This window comes from Hippopotamus amphibius, chromosome 8, assembly GCF_030028045.1.
Source record: "Hippopotamus amphibius kiboko isolate mHipAmp2 chromosome 8, mHipAmp2.hap2, whole genome shotgun sequence".
NCBI lineage: Eukaryota > Metazoa > Chordata > Mammalia > Artiodactyla > Hippopotamidae > Hippopotamus > Hippopotamus amphibius.
The window spans coordinates 44985334-44997548 of record NC_080193.1 but is presented as its reverse complement, the minus strand read 5'-3'; the positions used below and the strand labels follow the sequence as shown (position 1 = coordinate 44997548).

Sequence of the window (12215 nt, the reverse complement as noted above, 5' to 3'; positions counted from 1 at the left end):
TGTGGTCTATCCTGGGGAATGAGAATGTTCTGTGTGTACTTGAGAAGAAAGTGATTCTGCCACCTTCAGGTGGAATGTCCTATAAATATCAATTAAATCTATGTGGTCTGTTGTGTCATTTAAAGCTTGTGTTTCCTTATTTATTTTACTGTCAATTTCTGCTTTTATGGCTGTTAGCATTTGCCTTATATATTGAGGTGCTCTTATGTTGGGGCATATGTATTTATAATTGTTATATCTTTTTCTTGGATTCATTTCATGATCATTATGTAGTGTCCTTTCTTGTCTCTTGCGACATTCTTTATTTTAAAGACTATTTTATCTGATATGAGTATTGCTACTCCAGCTTTCTTCTGATTTTCATTTGCATGGACTGTCTTTCCATCCCTTCACTTTCAGTCTGTATGTGTCCCTAGGTCTGAAGTGGGTCTCTTGTAGACAACATACCTGTGGGTCTTGTTTTTGTTTTCATTCAACTAGTCTTTGTTTTTTGGTTGGAGCATTTAATCCATTTACTTACAGTCACGGTTGTTATTGATATGTATGTTCATAACCATGTTCTTAATTGTTTTGGGTTTGTTTTTGTGGGTCTTTTTCTTCTCTTGTATTTCTCTCCTAGAGAATTTCCTTTAGCATTTGTTGTAAAGCTGGTTTGGTGGTGCTGAATTCTCTTAGCATTTGCTTCTCTGTAAAGCTTTTGATCTCTCTGTCAAATCTGGTTGAGATCCTTGCTGGGTAGAGTAATCTTGGTTGTAGATTTTTCTCTTTCATCACTCTAAGTATATCCTTCCGTTCCCTTCTGGCCTTTAGAGTTTCTACTGAAAAATCAGCTGATAACCTTATGGGGATTCCTTTGTATGCTATTTTTTGCTTTTCCCTTGCTACTTTTAATATTTTTTCTTTGAATTTAATCTTTTTTAGTTTGATTAATATGCGTCTTGTTGTGTTTCTCCTCAGGTCTATCCTGTATGGGACTCTCTGTCCTTCCTGGACTTGGGAGACTATTTCCTTTCCCATGTTAGGGAAGTTTTCGACTATAATCTATTTGAATATTTTTTCAGACCCTTTCTTTTTCTTCTTCTGGGCCCCCTATAATTCAAAAGTTGGTGTGTTTAGTGTTGTCCTAGCAGTCTCTGAGACTGTCCTCAATTCTTTTCATTCTTTTTTCTGTATTCTCTTTCTCAGCAGTTATTTCCACCATTCTGTCCTCCTTCTCACTTGTTCGTTCTTATGCCTCAGTTAATTTTGTTATTGCTTCCTCCTAGTGTATTTTTCATTTCAGTTGTTGTGTTGTTCATCTCTGTTTGTTTGTTCTTTAGTTCTTCTAGATCTTTGTTGAACATTTCTTGTATATTCTCCATCCATGTCTCCATTCCATTTCTGAAATTCTGGATCATCTTTACTATCATTACTCTGAATTCTTTTTCAGCTAAATTTCCTATTTCTGCCTCATTTATTTGGTTTTGTAGGTTTTTACCTTGTTCCTTCGTCTGTGACATATTTTTTTTCTCATTTTTTTTTTTCCCTTAATGGGATTGTGTTCCTATTTTGGTTGTGTGGCCTGAGGCTTCAAGCACTGGGGTTTGTGAGCTGTTGGGTAGAGCTGGGTCTTGGTACCAAGGTGAGGTCCTCTGGGAGACCTCACTCATGAATATTCCTTGGGGTCTGTGATTCTCTGTTAGTCCAGTGGTTTGGACTCAGAGCTCCTACCACAGGAGCTCAGGCCTGGCCCCCAGCTTGTGAACCAAGAACCTACAAGCTGCACATGGCGGAGGTAAAAAAAAAAAAAAGGAGCAGAACTATAACAAAGAATAAAAAATACAGTAAGATTAGAAAACTAACAGCTATGTTAGAAAAAATAAAAAAAAATAGGTGAAGGAACAACTGGAAGGTCAAACAGAACCACAATAGCAAAAAAGAAGGGAGAAAAAAAACCCAGAAAAGGCCTTGACTGCTGGGGGCAGGGCTTAGGCCAGGGGTCGGTTTTAGGCAGTGGGCAGGGCCCACACTTAGGTCTCACAGGGCTGGAAAGGGCCCTGGTGGAGGTGGGGAGTGTGGCTTAGGCTCACTGAGGCAGGAGGGGCCCAGGAGTGCCTCTGGTCTTGGGAGCACAGGACCAGATCTGGGACTCCAGCAGGCTCCCTGGGCCTAAGTGGATGGGGGAAATGCTAGGTGTGTCCCTCAGTCCTCCAGTCTCAGAGGGTCCCTCTCCCTTGGCCTCTCTTCTTCCCTGCCCCCTCCCTCCTATGCCCCTAGGACCCGTGCAGCTGGAGGGGGCACCGAAAGGCAGGGAATCAGACCTGGAAGCCCAGCAGGCTTCCTGGGGCCGACTTGGTGAAGAAAATGCCTGCGGCACCTTCCCTTGATCTCCCATTCCTGGAAGGTCCCCCATCTGCCTGTCTTCCTCTTCTCTCCTCCTCCCTCTCTCCCACTCACCCAGGACCCATGCATCTGGAGGGGGCCCTGGAGTGTGAAGGACCAGGCCCGGGAGCCCAGCAGGCTTCCTGGGCTGAGTGGGCACGGGAAACACCTTCTGTGCCTCCTCTGATCCTTGGATCCCAGTGGGCATCTGCCCTATCTGCTCCTCCTCTTCACCCCAACTCCCCCCTCCTCTTTGCCCCCTCATCCTCCCCTCCGCCCCGCTTCCCACCTATGCCCCTAGGACCAGAGCAGCCTGGAGGGGCCCTTGGAGGGCTGAGGACCCTGCCTGGGAGCCCAGCAGGCTTCCTGGTCCCGGTGCTGAGTGGGTGAGGAGATTGCCAGTGGCATCTCCCCTGATCTTCCCGTCCTGGAGGGTCCCCCCACCCCCACTGTCTGCCTCTCTTCCACTTCCCCTCTCCTCCCTCCCTCCCATGCCCGTAGGATCTGCATAGCTGGAGAGGGCCCTGGAGTTGAAGACCAGGCTCGGGAGCCCAGCAGGCCTCCTGAGCCCAAGTGGGCAGAGGAAAGGCTCTTTGCGTCTCCCCTTGGTCCTCCAATCCTGGAAGGCCCCCCCACCCATCTGCCTCTCCCCTTCTCCCCACTGCTTCCCTCCTGTGCCCCTGGGACCATTGTGGCCAGAGGGGCCCTTGGATGGCCGAAGACTTGGCCCAGGAGCTCAGCAGGCTTCCTGGGGCCAAGTGGGTGAGGGAATAGCCAGTGGTGCCTCCGGTGATCTTTCAGTCCTGCAGGGTCCCCCCTCCTCACTGTTTGCCTGTCTTCCTCTTCCAACCCCTCCTCCCTCCCTCCCATGCCCCTAGGACCCAGGCAGTCCAGAGGGAGGAGGACCTGACTGGAGAGGCTGGCAGGCTTCTTGGCCCGATTGGGCAGGGGAAACACTAGATGCACCCCCCCATCCTCCGAGACCCCAAGGGTCCCTCCAGACAGGAACCTCTCCCCTCCCCCAGCCACCCCTCAGGGGTGCTGGTCCTGTCCAGCCTCCACTTCTCCTCTCCCGACTCCCCCTACATCCTACCTGGTTGCTCAGGGGTTCCTGCCACCTCCTTGGGCCTCAAGGTCCCCCACTAGCATTGGGCAGCTGGCCTAGTTGTGGGGAGATGCGAGCTCCATGTCCTCCCATGCCTACTAGCCCTTTGTTCTTTATGACAGGAAATGAAGTAGTAGTAATTAGACCAATGATATCTGTGATCTCAATAAATGTGAGTTGGTTAATTTCCCCTTTGAAAGGATAAGATCTGAGATTGGGCAGAAAATAGAAGTCCAGCTATTTATTGTGTTAACAAGAAACATATTTGAAATAAAATGACACAGAAAGTTAAAAACATAAAGAATAGGAGACTGTTTCCTGTGGCTGCTGTAACAAAGTATCACAAACTAGGTGACTTAAAACAAATTTATTCTCTCAGTTATGAAAGCTAGAAGTCTGAAATCACTGTGTCAGCAGAGCCATGCTTCCTCTAAGACTCTGGACAGAATCCTTCCTGGCCTGTCCCTATATTTGGTTGTGACCAGTTATCCTTAGTGTTCTTTGGCTTGCAGCTGCAGCACTCCAAACTCTGCCTATTCTCACTGTGTGTCCGTGTCCAAATTTCATCTTCTTATAAGGACACCTTCATTGATTATGACCTCATCTTAACTTGATTCCATCTGCAAAGATCCTGTTTCTAAATAATTCACATGTACTGGGGATTAGGATTTCAGTTTATCTTTCTGTCTTTTTTTTTTATAAATTTATTTATTTATTTATTGGCTGTGTTGGGTCTTTTTTGCTGTGTGCGGGCTTTCTTTTAGTTGTGGTGAGTGGGGGCTACTCTTCGTTGTGGTGCGCGGGCTCCTCATTGCCGTGGCTTCTCTTGTTGTGGAGCATGGGCTCTAGGCATGTGGGCTTCACTAGTTGCAGCATATGGGCTCAATAGTTGTGGCTCATGGTCTCTAAAGTGCAGGTTCAATAGTTGTGGCACACGGGCTTAGTTGCTCTGCGGCATGTGGGATCTTCCTGGAACAGGGATCGAACCTGTGTCCTCTGCATTGGCAGGTGGATTTTTAACCATTGCGCCACCTAGGAAGCCCCCAGTTTATCTTTCTTTAGGGGATACAATTCAGCCATTACAGAGATCTCTCAGTAAAAGTAGTGAAATGAATCTGTGTCATCTTGCTCAACTACATAGTGAAATGAAGAGGAAAACATTCAGCAGCAACAGCAAAATAAAGAAGTTTAAGCACAGAATACAAAGAGCAACAGTTAGGAAAAGAAATAGAAGATTCTGTTGAGATGTATCACTGTTTTTAACTCTACCCCAGTTCCCAGAAGCAGTAACAAGATGAGCTAATTAAATCTTAAAAATTTTTGATAGTACCCAGCAGTCTGTAGATGTGCTGATTAAGGGAGTAAGATACTTTTTGGAAAAGCTAAAGAAAAACCCTTGAGAATATAGTATCTTTGGGAACTTGGCAGAGGCTGGAAGTTTCCCCCAAGGCTTATCATTTCAGAGCACTGGAAGGCATGGAAAGGTAAGTGAGCCTCAGCATAAGACGTTCAAAGGAAGTATGCTTAGAAGAGTGTAGAACTCAGAATTTGCAGAAAGGACTTACTCCCATAAAAAATTTCCTCCTCTCCCACCCTCTTGCCCTTGGATTATAGAAAAGTGATTGAAGGTAACACCTATTTATCAGACTTGCTGCAGTGGAGTAGGGTGGGACTGCCAGTTGATGCCAGATTAGGTTTGGATGGATGTCAAAAAGAAGTAACATACCTGAGTAAATAGAAGTTTTTGGTAACACTTCCCATGTTAAACATGAGCAGGATGCAAAGAAATGGCTTGGCACCTGTGCAAGTACACTATAAAGGAAAAATAAAAGAAAATGCAGGCCTCAGAGAAAGCTCCTAGTCTATGGGAAAATAAAACCCAAGAAACAGAAGCGGATTTTTCAAGCATGCTTTCCCGGCTACCATATTTAAAAGTAGGGGGTTCCCTGATGACCTAGTGGTTAGGATTTGGTGCTTTCACTGCGGAGGCCTGGGTTCGATCCCTCATCAGGTAACTATCCTGCATTCCTCACAACACAGCCAGAAAACAAACACCCCCATATTTAAAAGTATAACCCCCCAGCACCATACACATAAGTACATGCTCACCGTCCATCCAACTATTTAATTATCTTGTTCTTCATCTCCTTCCCTGAGAGCATAGTCTGCGTGAGAGCAGGGATTTGTTTCTTTTGTGCCCTTTTGCATTTCTATAGCCTGGAAGGTCTGTCGTGAGGTATACCTGCCGTTCATGGGGTATAAGCCCAACTGAAAAATGAATCACTGGAATGGAAGGAGGAAAGACTTGAGCTACTCTCAGTGAAAGTAGGGAAAAAATATTAAAGAGTTAAGAGAAAAGAGCAGAGCTGTGTTACAAAGATTGAGTTTATCAGAAAGATTATTTTTTTAAAATATTATTTATTTATTTATTTATTGGCTGCATTGGGTCTTCATTGCTGTGTGCAGGTTTTCTCTAGTTGCAGCAAGTAGGGGCTACTCTTTGTTGCAATGTGCGGGCTTCTCATTGCAGTGGCTTCTCTTGTTGCAGAGCATGGGCTCTAGGCGCGCAGGCTTGAGTAGTTGTGGCTCTGGGCTCTAGAGCTCAGGCTCAGTAGTTGTGGTGCATGGACTTAGTTGCTCCATGGCATGTGGAATCTTCCTGGACCAGGGATTGAACCTGTGTCCCCTGCATTGGCAGGTGGATTTTCAACCATTGCACCACCAGGGAAGTCCCCAGAAAGATGATTAATGCCTGGAAAGTGTATAACCCAAACAGTTTGTTAGAAAGTCTATGCAAGAAAAATATTCTGAAAGAATAGAACTGAAATTTGTAGACCAAAGGTCATACTGGACCTTCCCATGTGACAAAATAACAACAGCAGCAAAAATTCAGATAAAGCAAATGAACAGTCCAATATGATACCCTTTAGCAAAATGAGTGGCAGTACTATACTGCTTGTAAATGTTCTGGGGAAGTTTGCAGACTCACTGCATTCATTAGAAAACAAGAACATTTGAAAGTAACTTAGCAAATCTTTCAACTCAAGAAGATGGTAAAATTATAGTAAAAGAGAACAGGAGTTGTTAAAGATAAGAAGGATGGGGAATCAGCAAGAAAAGTGAGGGGACATGGGGGAGGGAGAGCAGAAAACTCTTGAGATTTAAGATTTCGGTGTCTAGTTTTTGTGACCGTATGGGGAGAGTTGGTAGGAGTAGAATTTGTTTCAGCCTTTTTCCAGGGCCATTTGGTAGTACCCGCTGAAATCAACTATATCTTTTGGTCTAGCAATTTCACTCTTTGGAATTTTTCCTGTAGGAATGATTATATAAGGGTGCAAAGGTAATAAGGATGTTAATAGCATTATTTTCATATATGACAGACTCACAGCTAACATATTCAACAGTAAAAGGTTGAAAGCTTTCCAATTAACATCAGAAATAAGACAACAGTGCCCATCTTACTACGTCTATTCAATATAGTATTGGAAGTCTTAGCCAAAACAGTTTGGCAAGGAAAAGAAATAAAAGGCATTCAAATCAGAAAGGAAGAAATAAAATTTTCTCCTTAATAGGTGATATGATCTTGTATATAGAAAATCCTAGAGACTCCACCAGAAAACTGTTAGACCTAATAAACTAATTCAGTAAAGTTGCAGGATATAAAATCAACATAAAATATCAGTTCCATTTCTGTACACTAACAGTGAACTATCTGAAAAAGAAAATCCCATTTACAGTAGTATGAAAAACAATAAAATACTTACATTTAACCAAGAAGATGAAAGATCTATACACTGAAAACTGCAAGACATTGATGAAAGAAATTGAAGAATACAAATAAATGCAAAGATATTTCATGTTCATGGGTTGGAAGAATTAATATTGAATTTCCATACTCCCAAAGCCATCTGTAGAGTCTGTGCAATTCCTATCAAACTTTCAATGGCATTTTTTACAGAAATAGAAAAAAAAAAATCCTAAAATTTGTGTGGAACCACAAAGGATGCTGAATAGCCAGAGCAGTCTGAGGTAGAACAACAAATGTGGAGGCATCACAATTCCTGATTTCAGTTTTTATTACAAAGCTGTAGTAATTAAAACAGTATGTCACTGGCATGAAAATAGACATGTAGACCAATGGAACAGAATCAAACGCTCAGAAGTAAACCCATGCATATATGGTCAACTAATATTTGACAAGGGAGCCAAGACTACTCATTGGGGAAAGGACAGTCTCCTCAGTAAGTGGTGTCGGAAAAACTGGATATTCACATGCAAAAGAATGAAATTGGAACACTGTCTTGGCCACTCACAAAGATTAACTTGAAATGGACTGAAGACTTAAATGTAAGACCCTAAACTGTAAAACTATTAGAAGAAAACATGTAGAAAAAGGTCTTTAACATTGGTCTTGGCAGTGATTTTTGGGTATGACATCAAAAGTGTGAGCAACAAAAGCAGAAGTAAACTAATTGGGACTATATTAAACTAAAAAACTTCTGCACAGCAAAAGAAACAATTAGAAAAATGAGAAGTCATGCTATGGAGTAGGAGAAAATATTTGCAAACCATTTATGTGATAAGGGTTTAGTATCTAAAATATGTAGGGAATTTGTACAACTCCACAGCATAAAAACAAACCGATTAAAAGATGGGGAGGGTCTTTCCTGGTGTTGCAGTGGTTAAGAATCCGCCTGCCAATGCAGGGGACACGGGTTCAAGCCCTGGGCTGGAAAGATCCCACATGCTGCAGAGCAACTAACCCCATGTGCCACAGCTACTGAGCCTGTACTCTAGTGCCCTTGAGCCACAACTACTGAGCCCACACACTGCAACTACTGAAACCCGTGTGCCTAGAGCCCATGTTCCACAACAAGCGAAGCAAGGAGAAACTGGTACACCATAACGAAGAGTAACCCCTGCTCTCCTCAAGTAGAGGAAGCCCACGCACAGCAACAAAGACCCAACGTAGCCAAAAACAAAAGAAATAAGTGAATAAATAATAAAATAAATCTTTTAAAAAAAGATGGGGAAAGGACTTGAAAAAAACATTTTCCCAAAGATGCTCAACATCACTAATAATCAGAAAAGTGCAAATCAAAACCACAGTGAGATCACCTCACACCTTAGAATGGCTATTGGAAAGACAAAAGATAAGTGTTGGTGAGGATATGGAGAAAAGGGAAGCCGTGCACTAATTGTGTGCATGTAAATTTGTGCAGCCACTATGGAAAGCAGTGCAGAGGTTCCTCAAAACCCTAAAACTACGAGGGTGAGTCAAAAATTATCCGCACGTTGGCTGTAGAATTTATTTTAAAATTAACTTTCAGAAAAGACAAATACATAATTTTTCAGCATAATCTCCTTGCTTTTCAATACACTTTGTCTATCTGTCAACAAGCTTTTGTGTTCCCTCATTTAAAAATGTTTTTGGCTGAGCTGCGAGCCACGAGTGCACTTGCTGTCTTCGCTTCTTCATCAGAAGTGAATCTTCGTCCTTGTAGAGCTGCTCACACTAGTGTGACCTTGCTTGAACTTCTCTATCCATTCATACACACTTCTTTGTGACAAAACACTTTCTCCATACTGCGCACAAAGTCTTCGATAAATAACAGCACCAGGTACACCCTCAGACCACAAAAAACGAATCACTGCAAGCTTCTCTTCTGTTGTGCAAATCACAAGTGGGACATCCATTTTTGCCCGCACTGCAGTTACCAATGAACTGAGGAAACATGTTCACACCTGCACAGCAGTGACTGGGGAGACAGTAGCCTTGAACAGAAAGTGCTGATAAGACAGTGTGGCCAACAGAAGTTTTAATATAACGAGTGCGGATAATTTTTGACTCATCCTGGTGGAACTGCTGTATGATTCAGCAATCCCTCTTCTTTATGTATATCTTAAGGAAATTAAATCGTCTTGAAGAGATAGCTGCACCCGTGTTTCTTGCATTATTCATAGTAGCCAAGACATGGAAACAACTCGTGTCTGATGATGGATGAATTGTTAGATGAAATGTGATACACCGCAAACACACACACGCACACACAGACTTGCAGATGCATGGGCAATGGACTTATTAATCAACCAAAAAGAAAAAAAGGAAACCTTGCCTTTACAACAACATAAATGGAACTTGAGGGCATTATGCTAAGTGAAGTAATAAGTCAGAGAAAGAAAAATACTGTATGTTCTCACTTATATATAGAGTCTAAGAAAGCCGAACTCATAAAATTACAGAGTAGGATGGTGTTTGCCAGGGGTTGAGGGAAATGGGGAGATGTTGGACAAAGGGTACAAGCTTCCAGCTGTAAGGTGAGTGAGTTCTGGGCATCTATTGTACAGCATAGTGACTGTAATTAACAGTACTGTCTCATATACTTGAAAGTTAAGAGAGTAGATCTTAAATGTTATCACCAGAAAAAATAAAAAAGTAATCATGTGTGGGGGTGGAGGAGTTAACCTTGTTGTGGTAATCAGTTCATGATACGTGTATCAGATCATCATGTTGTACACCTTAAACTTACATATGTTATATGTCAGTTTCTCAAATACCAGCGTTGTTTTTAATTGCAGACTCTTGCTGACCATGTAAATCTGATATCATGGAACATTATGTAGTCATTGAAAAAATCAAGTAGATCTGTGTGTGTAACATGAGCTGATAAAGCTAGTTTTAGTATGGTTAAGCATGGTACATTTTACATTTATTAAAAAGTAAAAGAAAACCTGTAGTATAGATTATGCTTTAAATATTACATATGCACTATAGGTTTATTTCTTTACCTATTATATATTCCTAGTGCATGTCTCAAATGAGCTGATTGGGTGGGTCTTGAGGCAAGGGCTAAAGATCTGTTCGTAAACCAAGCTTTTTCAGAAATTCTGATGCTAATGCAGGTTTGAGAACCATTGAGATAGATGTTGGATTGCCTCAAATAAAGTACCTCTTTCTTTTTCTTTTCTTCAGGGCCTGGAAATTTACACTCCAGGATTCGAGGACAAATACAGTAAGTTGCTAATGTCAGTCATTAGTAATGTTTCACATAGTCTAGCTGTAACAAACAGGAGAACACGAGGTTAAGAAGGAAAATGGGGAAGAGGGTTTTGTTTGCCATCTGGCCTTGGATGAGCAAGCAGGGATAGGCAGGCTGTGTTTCATGGACAGCATGGAAGGTGGGTTTTGCCAAACATTTTGCCAGGAGGAGCCCTCCTGACACAGACACACTGGTTCCAGTGTTGTTTTCTAGAAATGTTTGTATCTCACAAAGGTTTGCAACACTTTGAATTCTGCTCTTGTTCACTGAGAAGGCGCAAAAGGGACCACAGGGTCCTTTTCATGTATAGCATCTCAGCCTTTGAAATAAATGTTTTTGGGACTTGTACTTATCTCTAGTTTCTTCTGACTTTAGGAAGTAACTGAGACAGTAAACCCCCCCATTTGTAGAGACTAGTGGTACCATCTTTGTGTTTGTCAGGGAATCAAAGGCAATTCCCTCTGTGGTCAACATTTTCATTCTTCAGATAAGATTTTATTTTTTCCTTTACCTCTCTAGGAAGAAAAGAAAAAGGTAGATGGAGCTTTTTAAAGAATTTATACAGGTGGACCCCCCAAAAAATAATAAATTAATAAATAAAATTAATAATAATAAAAAAAGAATTTATACAGGTGGGAAAAGAAAGTAAAAAAGACTTAATATCCAAATGCTATTTTTTCCTACTTTTGTTAGCCCAGAACTCTTCTTTCTCCTAAGCTTACTGTACAGCTCCAGTACCTTTTCTTTGATGAAACTCCTCTACTTGAATGAAGTTAGTATTGATGATTCATGTAGTTAGGGGCAAGAGCCAAGGTGATTCTTTATGTGGATTTTTTTAAGAGAGTTCATTTATTTTTGTTTTCCACTGGGGGGTAACTTAATGAAAGATTTTTAAATTTTTTAATGTAAAAACCAGGTTGTGAGTGTAGAACATATCCCTGACTGCTGCGTTTTAGATTGTAGGATTTTTGTGAACAAAAGGGTCGTTGAGAGTGGTGTGTAACATCTTTCAAAAGGCCTGGGTGGCAGTGGAGGCTCTGTGGCCTTCTTGGGCAGTGAGAACTCTACTTCTGCCCCCTGCTGGTGACTGAAGAGGACCACCTCCTCCTGAATTCAAAGGACACTGGAGTGTGGGGTGGGGGGCAAGGGGAAGATCATCCTGCTAGTCATTGCTTCTCAGAGAGCTGTTATATTTCCTCTTCAAAGATTAAACATTTTGGCTTTTAATGTTTTTTAATTTGCTAAACAGAGGATATAGTATCATAAGAGCCTGTTGTTGCTCTGTGGCAACTCACTTGTTTTCATACTTTCTCTCCTCTCAAGGCTTATGTTGGCTCAGAAGTCATGTATGATGAGACAGCCGTGGCTTCCTCCCCACCTCCTTACACAGCTTATGCTGCACCAACCCCTGAGGTAGGGAGCAAATCTTTGCCTTGCAGAATCTAAGTGAGGAAAACTTGGAGACTGTGTGCTATTGTCCTTTTAAAAGAAAACTTTCAGCCAGCCAGAATCAGAGAAATTAGAAATGTACTCTAAACTTCTTCTTTAAACAGATTATTAATCATTTTTTGCTTTCATAATATAAAGCAGCTGCTTTATAATCTTCACGTTCACGTTTTCTTTTTAAAATAGACCTTAAAAATGAATCACAGTAATGTGATTTTGATGATTTAAGTTTATGCTGAATGATTTACTTAAATACTCTTTAT

The 12215-nt window shown here is 41.9% G+C and overlaps 1 protein-coding gene across 3 annotated transcripts in view; it reads left to right on the top strand.

The window, feature by feature from the left end:
* The window catches only part of PLEKHB2 (pleckstrin homology domain containing B2), a 53100-nt gene that overhangs the window by 24524 nt on the left and 16361 nt on the right, over positions 1-12215 (top strand). For all 3 annotated transcript variants that reach the window (XM_057746353.1, XM_057746354.1, XM_057746355.1), the window contains exons 5-6: positions 10440-10479; positions 11830-11919. In XM_057746353.1, coding sequence (XP_057602336.1) covers positions 10440-10479; positions 11830-11919 — 130 coding nt within the window. The remainder of the gene's footprint in view (positions 1-10439; positions 10480-11829; positions 11920-12215) is intronic.